This window comes from Piliocolobus tephrosceles, chromosome 13, assembly GCF_002776525.5.
Source record: "Piliocolobus tephrosceles isolate RC106 chromosome 13, ASM277652v3, whole genome shotgun sequence".
Classification (NCBI taxonomy): Eukaryota; Metazoa; Chordata; class Mammalia; order Primates; family Cercopithecidae; genus Piliocolobus; species Piliocolobus tephrosceles.
The window spans coordinates 99876910-99894186 of NC_045446.1; the positions used below are offsets into that span (position 1 = coordinate 99876910).

At 38.4% G+C, this 17277-nt stretch overlaps 1 protein-coding gene across 1 annotated transcript in view; it reads left to right on the forward strand.

The window, feature by feature from the left end:
* Positions 1-15013, forward strand: part of ZC3H12C (zinc finger CCCH-type containing 12C) — a 79324-nt gene extending 64311 nt beyond the window's left edge. The window contains exons 4-6 of the mRNA XM_023208199.2: positions 2448-2682; positions 6454-6560; positions 7511-15013. Of these exons, the coding sequence (XP_023063967.1) occupies positions 2448-2682; positions 6454-6560; positions 7511-8907 (1739 nt within the window). The 3' untranslated portion in view covers positions 8908-15013. The remainder of the gene's footprint in view (positions 1-2447; positions 2683-6453; positions 6561-7510) is intronic.
* The last annotated feature ends 2264 nt before the right edge of the window (positions 15014-17277 follow it).

Genomic DNA, 17277 nt, shown 5'->3' on the forward strand with positions numbered 1-17277 from the left:
TATGACAACTCCTATAATTGAGACGGGGCACTCGATTTTGCATTGGTATTCTTTCATTTCCAAAAGAGATGAACAGTAGGCCAGGCACAGTGGCTCACACCTGTAATCCCAGCACCTTGGGAGGCCCAGGCAGGCGGATCACGAGGTCAGGAGTGCGAGACCACCCTGGCCAATATGGTGAAACCCTGTCTCTACTAAAATTACAAAACTTAGCTGGGCATGGTGGCATGCGCTTGTAGTCCCAGCTACTCAGGAGGCTGAGGCAGAAGAATTGCTTGAACCTGGGAGGTGGAGGTTGCCGTGAGCTGAGATCGCACCAGTGCACTCCAGCCTGGGAGATGGAGCAAGATTCCGTCTCAAAAAAAAAAAAAGAGATTGGCAGTTACATCTATTAAACAAAATTAAGTTGAAGAGCACAGTGTTTATTGAGAGATTGCCAGGCACTGTGCTCGCTGCTTTGCCATAAGTTAACTCAAGTACTTCTCATAGTTTATTAACTGCATTTGACAACATGAAGAAACAGGCTCAACAAGATTGTGATTGTCTGATGTGGAAAGTGGCAGAACCTGAGATTTGTCCATGATTTGCTGATGCCCACATTTCTTCCACTCATACAAAGGTCTGGTCTTTTTTTTTTTTTTTTTTTTTTGAGACAGAGTCTCACTCTGTTGCCCAGGCTGGAGAGCAGTGGTGTGATCTCAGCTCACTGCAACCTTTTCTTCCCAGGGTTCAAGCAATTCTGCTGCCTCAGCTTCTCGGGTAGCTGGGATTACAGGTGTGCACCATCACACTCATCTAATTTTTGTATTTTTCGTAAAGACAGGGTTTTGCTATGTTGACCAGGCTGGTCTTGAACTCCTGAGCTCAAGCGGTCTGCCTGCCTCAGCCTCCTAAATGTCTGGTCTTAATGAATTCTTCTGTCAGGAGCATCATCAATCTGTATGCCAGGATTAGAGCTGACCCACGTCACTCTTCCATCCGTACCAGCTCACACTTCTGCTGTGGCAATTACAACTCTTGCTTACCTGGCTTATGTGTCTGTCCAGTGCAGTAAGACTGAGGCTCCTTTGGAGAGGTCATTTTTAGTCTTGATGGCTGTTAACATCTAGCACAATACCAGGAAGGTATGTAATCATCATCTGTTGCAGAGATGGATTGAAAAAAACTTAGTAAGTCCAGTTAATAAGCATTGAGAAGTAGTGAGCTTTAAAAAAAAAAAACAATCCTGACGTCTGTAGGTTTGTGCCCCGCACTCTGTGCCAGAGTTTACAATGGTGGGAAAATGGGGGACAGAGGAGCAAAGGTAGAAGGAAAGGATGGTTGAAAGAGAATTTTTATCATTGATCAACATATGAACTCTCGTACCCTTTTTTAAATCACAAAACAAGTCAATAGAGTTACAAAGTGCCATAAGAATATGCCAACCAGCCGGGCGCAGTGGCTCACTCCTGTAATCCCAGCACTTTGGGAGGCTGAGGCGGGTGGATTACCTGAGGTCAGGAGTTCAAGACCAGCCTGGCCAACATGGGGAAACCCCGTCTCTACTAAAAATACAAAAATTAGCCGGGCATGGTGACAGGTGCCTGTAATCCCAGCTACTCAGAAGGCTGAGGCACAAGAATCACTTGAACTGGGGAGATGGAGGTTGCAGTGAGCCAAGATCATACCACTGCACTCCAGCCTGGGCGACAGAGCAAAACTCAGTCACAAAAAAAGAGAGTATGCCAACCACAGACAAAATGAGCATCTCTCTACCCGGCCTTTTCTAATCAACAGATGCTTTCTCCACATAATCACTTCTTACTTCCTGCTCAGTTCGACCCCCACGAGAATGCTGCCGTTCGTTACCCTGTCTCACAGAAAGGTCATGAAGCATATCATAGCCATGTTCATAACAACGCTCGTGACCTCACTGCCTCCTCTCTCTTTGAACTTTCTGCATTTAAAGATTTTTCCCTTTGTTACCTCGACGACATCTGCTTCCTTTCATACTCTCCCACTAGTTGGAAGAAAACAACTACAAAACATGCAAACAAACTTAGAGGAAAAAAATGTATTGCTCACACCTGAACCCCACACAACATACAGCTGCTCTGTTAGAACGGTGTTCAAGTAGGAACGTGGAAGAAACTGTGTCCATAGTGGTCATGCTGATGGCTCCAGGTCTTAAGCAAAAGCTTCATATAATGACAGAATTTGCCCAGTCATGTTTCAGTTTTACACTGTTCATATTTTTTAACTATTTTTAAAGCCTTTATTATTAAAATTCCTGAAGGAAAAGTACTATTGAGAGTTGGAAATTATGTTATATCTACAAATTAAATCATAATCCCTAATTAAAGGACTGCATATATACAGTTAATGTTTTAGAGTTTCACATTGTATGAAAGTTGCCATGTGTGTTATCTGTGTATTTCCTTTCTGAAATCCTACCATTATTCTTGCAGATCAGGAAATTTTACGTAAGTTAGAAAAGGAGAAAATCCTGGTGTTCACGCCATCCCGGCGAGTCCAGGGGAGGAGAGTGGTGTGCTATGATGACAGGTTCATCGTGAAGCTGGCTTTTGAGTCGGATGGTATCATTGTGTCCAATGATAACTACAGGGATTTGGCTAATGAGAAACCAGAATGGAAGAAGTTCATAGATGAACGATTATTAATGTATTCATTTGTCAATGACAAGTAAGTAAAACCATTTACTTGCCAATGATATTGCTTCTGTGAAAATATAACTATCCCTGGTAGCTGCTACAGAATTCTCTTTTTGCCACTGTCCAGACCTCAAACAGGTTTCTAAGAACTGATCTCCCCACTGTTCCTCAGTGGGAGTCAGGAAAACTGCAGAATCATTGCCACAGGAGGCCCGGTGTGAGTGGCAGGCCCCACCTTTTCCTGTAAGTCACTCACAGAACACCTAAGGTAGAGGAAGTCTTCTAAGACTCTGTCTGAAGAACCTGAGGAAACAGACATAGGGGGAATTCCCATCTTCACCCTCAAAGGACTGCCTTTTAAAATCAATGTAGAGCATTGATAGCTTACTAAATAAGCCATGCTTGGCTTAACAACAGGGATATGTTCTGAGAAGTTCGTCCTCAGGCGATTTCATCATGGGTGTGAACATCATAGAGTGTACTTACACAAACCTAGCTGGTCCAGCCTACCACACACCTAGGCGATATGATACATACAGCCTGTTGCTCCCAGGCTACCAACTTTTATAGCATGCTACTGTACTGAATACCATAGGCAATTGTAATACAGTGGTACGATATGTTTGTGTATCTAAACATACCTAAACACTGAAGAGGTATATTTACCATAAAATATGCTATAAAACATTTCTAAATGGTACGTCTCTGTAGGGACTTACCATGAGTGGGGCTTGCAGGACGGGAAGTTGTCCTGAGTGAGTCAGTGAGTGTATGGTGAGTGAATGTGAAGGGCTAGGACATTACTATAAACCACTATAGACTTTATAAACAGCATATACTTAGGCTATGCCATATTTATCAAAAAATACTTTTCTTTTTTCAATAATGTATGAACCTTGGCTTATAACTTTTTTACTATTAATATATAAACTTCTTATTTTTTAAAACATTTTTCTCTTTTGTAATAACACTTAGCTTAAAACATTGTGTAGCTGTACAAAAACATTTTCTTTCTTTATATTCTTATTCTATATGCTCTTTTCTATTTTTTTTTTTCTTTCTTTTTAAAGTTTTTGTTAAAAACTAAGACACAAACACATTATCCTAGGCCTACACAGGGTCAGGAGCATCAGAATCACTGTCCTCCACCTCCACATATTGTTCCTCTGGAAGGTCTCCCAGGGCAGTACTGGGCGTGGAGCTGTCATCTCCTATGGTAACAATGCCTTTTGAAATACTTCCTGAAGGAACTGCATGAAGCTGTTTTACAGTTAACATTTTTTTTAGAAGTAGAAGGAATACACTCTAAAATAAAAACAAAAGGTATAATATGGTAACTACATAAACCAGTAACGTAGTTGGGGATTTTTTAGTTTTCTTTTGTTTTTTTTGTTTTTTGAGACGTAGTCTTGCACTGTCGCCCAGGCTGGAGTGCAGTGGCACCATCTCGGCTCACTGCAACTTCAGCCTCCCAGGTTCAAGCAATTCTCATTCCTCAGCCTCCTGAGTAGCTGGAATTACAGGCACGCCCCATCACACCTGGCTAATTTTTGTTTTTTTTTTTTTTTAGTAGAGACGAGGTTTCACCATTTGACCAGGCTGGTCTCAAACTCCTGGCCTTAACCGGTCTGTCTGTCTTGGCCTCCCAAAGTGCTAGGATTACAGGCGTGAGCCATCACACACAGCCAGTAACATCGTGGTTTATCAAGTATTATGCACAGTCCGTAATAGTATGTGCTACACTTTTTTACGACTGGGGGCACAGTAGCTTTGTTTGTACCAGCATCAGCATGATCACAAACACATGCGTAATGCATTATGCTATTACATTACCAGCAACTTTGCAGCTCCACCGTCATATATGCAGCCCATTGTTGACCAAGATGTTATGCAGTGCGTGACTGTACACAAATTTTTAAAGTTCTTATACTAATTTAAGATTCTGACCATGATGAGAGTCTAAAAGTTGATGAATGAACAAATGACATCAACAAGCATGTCTCATGAGAAGTAAATATGTTTATAAATATGTAGAAAAAGTTCATCTCTTGTGCTAATTAAAAATGCAAATGAATCTAAAAAGAATATATTTTCTCATTTAATTCACAACAATAGTTTTGTGTGTGCCTCATGCTATTAAAGATGCACTGATATATTATTTGGCAGAGGTACACAGAAGCCTCAAGAATATTGTGTTCTATCAACCCAAAAATCTCATTTCTTGGAATATATAATGAGGAATAAATAAAGACCAGATGTGTTCGTTTCTGTGTTATTTATAATTGCAAGAATTCAAGGGCAACTAAATGTACAATAGAGAAATCAATCAAATTATGATACATCTCCTACTGGAATATTATTCAGTTCTTCAGGGTTATTATGAAAAAAAGAATTATGCCAGGTGTGGTGGCTCACACCTGTAATCCTAGCACTTTGGGAGTCCAAGGCGGGTGGATCACCTGAGGCCAGGAGTTTGAGACCAGCCTGGCCAACATGGCGAAACCCCATCTCTACTAAACATCCAAAAAAAATTAGCTGGGTGTAGTGGTGGACGCCTGTAATCCCAGCTACTTGGGAGGCTGAGGCAGGAGAATTGTTTGAACCCCAGGCAGGCAGAGGTCGCAGTGAGCCAAGATCATACTACTTCACTCCAGCCTGGGTGAAACAGCAAAGCTCTGTGTCAAAAAGATAAAAAGAATTATTATGAAGGCTATTAAGAAACATGGGAAAGTTTTTTTATGTTAAAAAGACAAATCATATTTGTGTTTGATTAAAGCCATGTAAAATGATATGTGCACAATGAAAATGACTTAAATCTAACACAGACATGGAAAGTAATTGTATTAAGATTGTGGGATTGAGTGACTTTATCTTGTTTTGTAACATGTAATGTTACCGTATTGTTTTATAATACTGCACACTGTGTTTGCTAAGTGTTAATAATCAGCCATGTTGACACTGCCGTAAGGGTTCTTACATTATTCCCATTATTCACATTTTATAGGTAAATACTTGGGTTTAAGTTCAAATGGTGATATAATGAATAGCAGAATTCTTCAAGCATAACTTCTTTTCATTATTCATGCCATAAATTCTTCTCTTCTTTATTAGTCCATCCAAAATAGTAGGTTTATTTCCTTAGCATTTTTTCTATCTCAGTTGAGAAGCGCATTCAAATAGGGAAGAGAATAGATTGGAGTTAGATATAATTGAATCTCGACTGTGCCATGCGACATTGGATAAAAATCACCTAATTTATCTAAACCTAAATTAGAGAAGTTTACCTCTCTGTAAAATGGAGCCGATACTTCATGGGATCATGGTTAGGACGCCATGGTGTAGTGTGTAAAGTGCCTGGCACTAACCCGTGTTCAGTAAATTTGTACCTTCCCGTTGTGTTCTAGCCCCTCCCTTCTCAGCTGCTCCGCCTCGCCCCACCTGCAGCAATCTATTTCATGAGGTCTATGTTGATGAAACTCCTAAAGTGTGACTGAAATCATTTTCTAAAACCCTTACAAAATCCCAAGACTGAGAGGAAGGAAGAATTAATAGGACATGCTCAACTCAAAACTTACTTGAATGAAAACAAATACAATTTCAGAGCTCGAAACAGTTGAATTTTCATTAAGAAATGAGAACTTCATTTACTGATTTCTTTTTTACTCTGTAAACATTGAATCAAAACGCTTGGATTAAAATTTCAAAAAAAAATTCCTTAGAGTGAACAAATCTTTGTCCTCTTTTTAGAATTAAATTATCAGCTTCCAACTGAGGTATCATTTTTGTATTATCTCTGTGACAGGTTCATGCCCCCTGATGACCCTCTTGGCAGACATGGCCCCAGTCTGGATAATTTTCTGAGGAAGAAACCTATTGTTCCTGAACACAAGAAGCAGCCTTGTCCATATGGTAAATTGCTTTATGAATATTGAGTATATGCCGTTAGAACACAATATATTATTAAACTTTTGTTAATAAAAAGAAACACTTAAAATTTTGGATGGCATAATATGCAGGTCTTTGGATTCCAATTAAATTTCAGAAAATGTCTGGCCATGAAAAAGAATTATTTTTACCTGTTTGGATTCAATACAAATGCATTTCCTTATATTAAAACATGGTTCAAAAAACACTGTTAATGCTACATGAAGTTAGCTTTGAAGTGAATAAAAATTTGGAGTTTTTTCATCTAGATACAAATCAGATTAGCATGGTTCTATCGCCCTACAATAGTACACTGTGCTCTTCAAAACAGAATTTCCTACCTAATTATAAAGTCCTACTGGAAGAGAAGAGGCAGGGAGGAGTTGAGGACACAGAGGTACTAGCCAAAAGTTCTGGAGGTGGCTAGGGCAGTGGCTCAAACCTGTAATCCCAGTAGTTTGGGAGGCCAAGGTGGGCAGATCACATGAAGCCAGGAGTTGAGACCAGCTTGGCTAACATGGCAAAACCCTGTCTCTACTTAAAATACAAAAAAATTCACCAGGCGTGGGGGCGCATGTCTGTAATCCCAGCTACTCAAGTGACTGAGGCGTAAGAATTACTTGTACCCGGGAGGCAGAGGTTGCGGTGAGCTGAGATCACACCACTGCCCTCCACCTGGGTGACAGAGCAAGACTCTGTCCAAAAAAAAAAAAAAGTTCTGGAGGTGATTGTTACTCATTCGGCCAACTTCCTACTGCTCTTGATAGTAAGGAAGTGAGAAGACTGAGAAGTGACATTTCTCAAGAGTAAAGAACAGGGTGACACGTAAAACAGCTCCCATTTCTGTCATTGTCTCTTCTAAAATCATAGGGCCAAACTGTGTTTTCCGGATCTGATGGTATGCTCCTTTGCCTAATTAATTTTACTCTTCTTAGGAAAGAAGTGTACCTATGGACACAAGTGCAAATATTACCATCCCGAAAGGGGCAGCCAGCCACAGCGGTCAGTGGCTGATGAACTCCGTGCCATGTCTAGAAATACAGCAGCCAAAACTGCAAACGAAGGAGGACTGGTGAAAAGCAACAGTGTTCCTTGTAGCACCAAGGCTGATAGCTCTTCTGATGTCAAACGAGGTGCTCCAAAGAGGCAATCAGATCCAAGCATAAGGACTCAAGTCTACCAAGACCTAGAAGAAAAGCTTCCCACCAAAAACAAATTGGAAACCAGGTCTGTACCTTCCTTAGTTAGCATCCCGGCTACTTCTACTGCAAAACCCCAAAGCACTACATCTTTAAGCAATGGCCTTCCATCTGGAGTTCATTTCCCACCTCAGGATCAAAGACCACAGGGACAATATCCTCCAATGATGATGGCAACCAAAAATCACGGAACGCTAATGCCTTATGAACAGTATCCAAAATGTGACTCGCCTGTCGACATTGGATATTATTCCATGTTGAATGCATACTCAAATCTGAGTCTCTCAGGCCCACGGAGCCCTGAAAGGCGTTTCTCCTTAGACACAGATTATAGAATAAGTTCCGTAGCTTCTGACTGCAGCAGTGAAGGGAGCATGAGCTGTGGGAGCAGTGACTCCTACGTGGGTTACAATGACCGGTCCTATGTCAGCTCCCCCGACCCACAGCTAGAGGAGAATTTGAAGTGTCAACACATGCACCCTCACAGCCGCCTTAATCCTCAGCCCTTCCTGCAGAATTTCCACGACCCCTTAACCAGAGTGCAAAGTTACAGTCACGAAGAACCAAAGTTCCATCACAAGCCTCCTCTTCCGCACTTGGCTCTGCACCTGCAGCACCCCGCTGTGGGCGCCCGGTCCAGCTGTCCTGGCGACTACCCCTCTCCTCCAAGTTCAGCACACTCTAAGGCACCACACCTCGGGAGGTCCTTGGTGGCCACGAGAATAGACAGCATCTCTGACTCTCGACTTTATGATAGTTCTCCTTCACGACAAAGAAAGCCTTATTCCCGCCAGGAAGGCCTGGGAAGCTGGGAGAGGCCGGGCTATGGGATCGACGCCTATGGGTACCGGCAGACTTACTCCTTGCCCGATAACTCCACGCAGCCGTGTTATGAGCAGTTCACCTTCCAGAGCCTCCCTGAGCAGCAGGAGCCAGCCTGGCGGATCCCGTACTGTGGAGTGCCGCAAGATCCCCCCAGGTACCAAGACAACCGAGAAAAGATTTATATCAATTTGTGCAACATCTTCCCACCTGACCTCGTGAGAATTGTCATGAAAAGGAATCCTCACATGACAGACGCCCAGCAGCTCGCCGCAGCCATTTTAGTGGAGAAATCCCAGCTGGGTTATTGAAAGATGATGCATCTTTGTGGTGTTTAGTAGTTTTTTGTTCAGCTCAAATGCTGAGGGAGGTTTGCTACAATAGCACATGTGATCTCCTTCTCAGCAAGGAGGTTATATAGTATCCATTTATGTGAAATACTGTATCATGGAATCTGTATGTATAGCCCCATATGGTGGAAGTATCACGGGATTGCTTTACATTTAAACTTTTTTTTAATATTTCCTTTTTAAAGCTCTATCCTTGGCTGGAAATTTTTCCAGTTTGATTTAATAGATGTATCTGTGATCTTTGATATTAATCTTTGGTGCATCAGGGGTTTATATGCAGCACTTTTTATCCTTGTTTTGTGTTTTATTAACTTGGTGTTTGTCTCTCAATTGCAAGCAATTACAATACCTTCAGAATGTGGGACATTTGACTAGACCTAGCAAACTGTTTTTTCGAGCCAAGCTTAATTAGACTCTTTTACAGCTTTTTAAGTTATTTTTATTTGGGGAAAGTGGGCTTCTTTGTGCTATAATCATTATTTATAGAAACAAAGATATACTACAGCACTGACTTTATATTTTAAACAATATGTAAGTTACCAGTTTTATGTTGAAATGGGTAACAGTATATATATTAGAATGATTTACAATATGGCACTTTTCATTGTGTTATTTTTGTTTGGATTTTTTTCTGTTAAGAAATGAGTTAATTTAATATGGTTGATTTAAAAGAAAGCAGATGCAATCAATGGAAAAAATGTTTCCATTTTTTTAAATGAATAAGGCAAAAGCTGTAACTGTGACAGGTTAGAGCTTTGTTATCCAGCTGTGATGTGCTTCTAGACAGTAGAAGTGGAATTGAATTCCTAGATTTCCATTAACCTGTATTTTTAATATGTCTGTCTTTTTGTTTTGGGGCACAACAATACTGGATAAAATAACCCTTTCACAGCACTTGCCTGTTTTTAATGAATCTAATTATTCACAATGCAACTTTTATATTTAACATACTCTTTAGCTTTCCTGCTATTTATCAAGGCTGGCCTGAGGTGGGTTTATGTGTTGAGGATATGCAACATTTCTTGATACTGCACTATAGAAATGGTGACGGAGAAGTTGTAAATGGTAACTTAAAATTTTTGTAAGATATTGTATATTTTCCATTTTCCTGAAGGTAGTTTTCTTGGGGGGCCTGTTATATTATTAAGGCCAGATTCTTGCCACAAATAGTGTAGTTCTAGATACAGACTAAGGTCTGTTCTAGTATTAGTAAGGGATATTTCTGGTTTCAAAGTCATGGGTTTTGCTAGCGGTGAATACATTTCTGCGGATTAGAAGACAGATTTTGCAGCCAGTGGCAGATAGTTGTGTGACTGACATCACTTGACGGTTGCCTCCAGGTTTTGAATTGTACTTTGTGTAACAGACACATTCTGATCTTTTTCTGTAGTCTGCTTAGATGCCCTGGCTATTCTGATTATTCTACATGCTACAGTTTGAAGTAAAGCCCTGAAAAACCAGAAAGTACCTTTTACTGTTGATACAAATTGTATCTTTTTAACTATAAGAACTGTTTTGATTTGTAGATCTAGTTAAAACACAAGTATGTAACTATGATTAGACTTTTGGGCAACATTTTATCCCTTATTTAAATACAAATTTTTAAAGTAAAATTGAGGTCTAGAATAGGTTAGAAAATAAAAATAACAATTTAGATAAATAAAAGTGTTTGTCTTAGTTTTATATATTAAAACACATTACATAAATTTATTGGCATTTTCTTTCTCCTAAAACTTACCTAGTGTGAACTTAAAATAAAGGTAAAATGCTGCCTGAAAATAATGTCCAAGCACCTTTGACTAGGATAACATTTTCACTACTTGTGTGACACTGTGTGTTGCACGAAGTAGGATTTGGGTATACAGTAAATGCTTCTAAAAGGCATTGTGCATATTGACATAACCAATAATCTGAACCGTGTTCAGCAAACTTAATTCAGGAAAGTGGTATTCTACACAATTATTGCTGTTGTGTTTGAAATGAGTGTGGCACTCATCTGTACTCAGAAATAATATGGGTGAGACCACACAATCCATTCTGAGTGGTGTCTGTCTGAGAGCAACGCTACTCACCTGTGAAATTGTTTCCTTGATTTGGTTGGTCACTATAAAGCAAGTTTAAATGTAGAGGCTAACTCAGTGCCAAAAATGGGGTTACAGATGTGTAATATCTTTTATTTTAGTCATATTCTAAGACTTTTTTTTAGTATGAAATCACTTTTAAATGATACATGTAGGTTTTGCTTCCATTTTCTTCATTTTACCATTTATCTGAACATTCGCCAAATTTTACTCCATTTATTTAAATGAGATCTTAGGTGAGATGTGTGTGACACTTTGAATTTGACCTTCTTGTGTTATTAGCTGACTATTTGTCATTGCCTCATGGATTTTAAATTATGGGAAAATAGTGTAGCCAGCTGCCACCTCTACTGAAGTGAATAGCTCTGAACTACCCACACTAAATCCTTCAGTGTAATTAATTATGAGTTTAAAAATAGCAGTTTTCTTATGTGAAGAGGACAATTTGTCCCCTTTTCTTGAATCACCAATGTTGCGTTCAGAGCTGTAGAATGAGATAATTGGCAGACTTTAGGTACAGCAAATTCTTACTTATCTAAAGCAATAAGTCAAAGGAGTCCATCATTAAATTAAATCCATAGCTGATCACAAGCCTTCATGTTAGCCAAAACTTTCTCTCTAACCAAATCTTTTACCAGACTTGCTAAGAAATAACCAGAGAGGTGTGTTAATAAGTGAAATTGCCAGAAATGGTCAACTGATGGAAAAAAAAAAAAAAAAAAAACAGAAGGATTCAGATTGGAGTATTTTGCCCCTGAATAATTGACAGTTGACTGTACTTTACACAGTAAGTAGCCAGTCTGTTGTCTCTGTGTCTTGTCCAGAGGGAATAGTACCCAGCTGGCCAAATACTGGCTCTTGGTATTTCCTTCTTTCTTGCATGTGATACAGACGTTTTCAGTCTTGTTTTTATGATCTCTGTATATATCCTGATAAGAGTTTGTCATTGACCTACACATTTGGAAGAAATGCACACCAGTATAAAATATTTGATACTGGTGGAAACTTGAACTTTGTGTTTTTATGAAAATTCATTTATGAGAATATGTAATATAACTGAAGAGTATTTTATATATATATATACACACACACAAATATGTATTTGTTATGAGGTATTAAAAACAGGGGTTGGGGGAGTGCTTCTGATGGCTAACTTTTCTCTAATTGAACTATGTTTCTTTGAGTTGTGAACGACCAAGTCTGGGGTCTGGACAGCCAATGATAAGATTTAGAACCACTTGGATGGAAAGCGATTCTTCACTGGTTTTATTCTTGGTATTTTAAAAGAATTATTTTGATATTTTTAATAGAATGTGTAATTTTAAAGTACACAAAAAACTTAAAGTAGTATTGATTATACAAATAATTATTTAACATGTCTTATGGATGTATCTATATGTATATAGACAGTAATATATTTATAAAACAAATATACTTTGCTTATGTTATAGCTCTTGTTTGTGACAGGTGGGAGGATGGCTCTGGGTGTGTGTGTGTGTGTGTGTGTGTGTGTGTGTGTGTGTGTGTGTGTGTCTTTTGAAAACTCAAGCTGTTTTCCTCTGACTTACAATGGTATTTACTTTAAAGTATATTTAGTTTTCATTATTCTTTTTGCTATTCAGCTTCCTTATTCAAGATAAAATAAGATGTACAGTTTTCTGGCCATTCTGTTGGTGTGTAGTGCATCCATTTTATTGTCATATAACTCCTGGAGAATTCTCAAGTGACCTGAAATCAAACAGGTTCTGGTTGGACATATACTTATGTTCCAAATATATTAAAGATGGTAATTCAGCTAACATGTTAAGTTTCCAAGATATACACTGACAAATAAAATGAGGTATTAAAAAGAGATGGATTACACACATGCCTTAGAATAAGAGAAAACAGAGTGTTAATAAAAGTAAAGAAACATACACTATCTTAGCCCCCTAGGGCAGGGGTAGATTTTTTCTGTAAAGGATCAGATAGTAAATAATACAGGAATCATATGGGCTTAAAATACCATTGTAAAAACTACGTATCTCTGGCTTTATAGCATAAGAACAGCCACAGATAACATGTAAATGAGTGTGGCTGTGTTCCAATAAAACTTTATTTACAGAAACAAGAAGCAGGTCAGATTTGGCCTGTGGGCCATAGTTTGCTGATCTCAAGCAGTAAATCCTAGTATATGTAAACAGAAGAAATCATAATTGCATTTCAGTTGACATTGAAAGAAAATCTGGTAGTTTTTGATATCCTTCAAAAGAGGATTGTTAGACATTCATATTAAAGCATCTTAATTCATTTGAGTTTTTTACCTGTTTACACCCGTTATTTATTAGAGATATTTCTTGTGCTTAACCACAAAAGCATTCTGTTAAAACGTTTTAATGTGTATTGAATTTTTTCATGAACTTTTCATTTCTATTGATAAATGGGAATCCCTTACCAACCTTTTGTTTTTTAATAGCCTCATGGACCAAAAAAATCTGTTGCAGCATTTAATTAGCCACAAATACATTTTGGCTGCATTTACCAGTTACATTTTTCTGTTGGTTTTGGCTTCTAATAAATGATATATCTGCCATTCTTTAAAAATGGTTTTAAAGAAGATAAATATATTGTAATTTCACATGCTATAGCTTTATTCTGTAAGATTAAAACTTGTGACTAGTATAATTGTAGCTATAATGTGAGTGGCATGTTACAATGTAACTCTTTATAAGAAATAAAATGTATCTCTGCTTTGTCTGTCCAGATCTTTAGGTTTTTTAGATGCTTTGGGACTGTCCTTGGTGAATGATATTCTTCATATGATCATGTGTAATTCTGAGTTCGTTGGAAGTACATGCTGCTGAGCATGTTCATTCACAGTGCTTTATACTGGCTGTTGCATCGATAACATCATTTTCATAAGAACATTTAAACAGCATGAACATCATTATCCACTTAAATAGTTAAACTTTCTTTTAAAAGTGGAATGCAACTCTGGGTTTTAACAATGTTTATTGTTTTTTTAAGTGCTTACTTTGTTTTTCCTTAATACTTTGTTAACTTGCTTATTAACTCCTGTTGCAGTGTTAACTGTTATATGTTAGAAAATGGCTTTTCCCCTAAGATTCTTAGTCTTTTAGATTTAAAGACAATTTAAGGTTTTGGCCATTTGGCAGTAGAAAATGTGCATGTTTTAACTTAGCTTTATAAAATCCCTAATGTTTTACTTCTTGAACCATATACCAAATTTGTCAATTTTCTGTCCAAGTATTTCAGATGAATAACAAAATGTTGTTCATTAAAGCTTTCGCCACCTTTCTTAAAGCAGCTTATGTTCCAGGGGAAGAAGGCATCGAAAAGCAAACGTTTCTTTTTATGAAGAATATGTGTTCGAATTCCTTCAGTTTTTTTGAAATTATAAATTTCTTATGTGAAATATTCACAAACATGCAAACTTCTGCAGAGACAAAGCATTTCATTGCAAGTGTACCAGGTTATTGATTTTATCTTTTCCTTTCAGGGTTTTTTCTCCCAAACCAGAGTTGTATGCTGCTAGTAGAATTTTTTATTTGATCCTGCAAACTTTTCTTATAGGAAAAGTAAGGCAAAAGATGTTCAGTGCAACCATCTGATAAACTGATGTGATTGTATTTATCCTCTGTTCTGTGTATTTCTGTAATGGAATCTTTATAATTCCCAAAGCAGTATTTTAGATCTACTGGAAATCTGTATCAAAACAGCTATGTGATTCTGCCACTGAGAAAAAAATTTAAAAATTCTTTTTTCTTCTGCTGGTTTGTTTTTCTTTAGTGAAGAAATTGATCTCATATGGCACCATAGATGCTAAATAAATAAAAGCATCATACTTCTCTACTTTGCCCGCATTCAGAGCTTAACATTGTGAGCATTGTGTAAGATAAACACATGGTCAGTATCAATGTAAATGTTAGAGCCATAATTAATTTCTATGAAAATTGAAATTAAATGTCAAAGACAACTAGACATAACTTAAGGCATGATGAGAGTGGTTTTTTTTTCCTGAACCCGTCATTATAGTGTTCATTCCCGGTGCTTTTGAAGTATCATCAGGTGTCTGGCTAGGAGTATTGTTGGTAGGGACCTCGTCCAAGGAGTTTGTAAGATAATGCTAGATGGCACGGACATCCTCTTTTCTGATTATGAGGGCTGCCAATTGATTTAAAATGTATTGAAAGGGCCGAGCGCAGTGACTCACGCCTGTAATCCCAGCACTTTGGGAGGCCAAGGCAGGCGGATCACTTGAGGTCAAAAGTTCGAGACCAGCCTGGCCAACCTGATGAAATCCCATCTCTGCTAAAAATACAAAAAAAAAAAAAAGAAAGAAAGAAAAATTAGCTGGGCTTCATGGCACACGCCTATAATCCCAACTACTCAGAAGGCTGAGGCAGGAGAAGGTTGCAGTGAGCCAAGATCCTGCCACTGCACTCTAGCCTGGGTGACAGAGCAAGACTTCGTCTCAAAAAAAATAATGTATCGAGAAGACTCATGTTGGTGCAGTGGTATTTACTAGGATGCGCAAAACTTTGAGCACTGATGTCCATGACACCCTGACAGGTAGTGGGGCACAGAGAATGAGGGTCCACACATCCCCCTTCAAGAGTTCAACTTCTTTAGCTGGCCTGGAATGTGCAGGGCCACATAGCCAACAGGAATAAGGATTTTGTTTGTAAAAATAAATTGAATAGATTTGAATGAACAGAAATGGACATTTTTATCTCTTTAATAGTCGAGCCTGGAAAACTTAGATCACTGTGGGGAAATGCTCTGCTTCTGTGAAATTCCTGCACAGATTGGGAGAGATTGCAGACAGCTGTCAGGAACTCCAGGGCTGTGTTTGAATCTCAGTCCTGCACATATTACTATGGTAACTATATATATGAGACACACAATATGTAAAATTTGGGCAAATTCTCTTTCAGAGTCTTTTTCATACACAGCTGTGAAATGATCAGAATGCCCATCTCACAGGCTTATTGTCACTAGCTACATGGTGGTGATGACAGCGGGCATAAGGATATCTCAAGGACAGATGCAAACAAATACGATGCCGTATCCCCCCATTCTTGCTGAAGTAAAACAGCAATCTTCGCTGTATCCTGACTATTCTAGACAGCAGCGTCTTCCTGACCCAATTGTCCTAACAATTTTCTAGTAATGAAATACTGTTTCCGATGCAGTCACCGTATTGTCGTGATCTTCATGATTTAGCATGTGGACGTTCTATGTCATTGCGTGAGAAGCCACTACAGGGAGCAGGTTTCTCCTCCTACATTGCTTTTTGGACCTTTGCTTTTCTTATTGTTCTCTAAAATTGCCATTTGCATTGTTAAGTATTCTTTTCTCCCCCTACTCGATTACTGTAAGCTGTGTAACTGCCAGCTTGTGGATTTAGACCATTTATTTTGGCTCTGTCAGCACATTTGATTATTGATGTTTGATTGTTAGCAGAGGAGTCAGCATATTCAAAATAAGCATTAAGTGTGAGTTCCCCAGGTACTTCCACAGGCTGAGCCAAGAATCCAGGAGAACATTCTATTAGGCAACAGTGTTACCTGGGGTAAGGACTTTATTTCTTCTCCACCTATACCATTGGGTGAGAAGAATGGCTTAATATTCATTGATGAATGAAGTGGCATGTGACAAGGGGAGTTTGGTAAAAAGCAACTGTGATAGTGAATTTATTCAAAACAAAACGCCTGCAGGTGGGTCTCTCATTAGTTGAACATCCTTATTTGTTAGGCTTTGCACCTCAGCCTCTGTTGCTGTTTTAGAGTTAATGGTTTTCATGTTTGTGTTTTTAAAGGATTTTTAATTTTTTTTAACATTTTAAAGGTTTCCCTTTTTAAAGATTTTTAAAATAACCTTTTAAAAAATGTATTTCTCTCTAGGTGCAGTCATCAGCCTTGGGTTAAGAGTACATGCCCCAGCTCCACACATCATACATGTAGCAGATTGGCAAATTTCTAAACAGAGTAATAATTGCCCCCATCTCCAAGGGTTGTTAAGACTAAATGAGTTGAAACAAGTAAAACTTTTTGAACATGCAAATCCATAGTGTGTGTGCAGTAAGTGACAGCCATTATTATGTAAATAACTAGGGGTATTTAAATGCATAGTAATTTTGAGACGTTCTCAAGGGAGCCTTCCCTGTCTCTATAGTTATGCTGTGGAAGAGTGTGAATTCTAACAATCAATGTAATTTGATATATTCAATGTGAGGTCTATTTCAGGA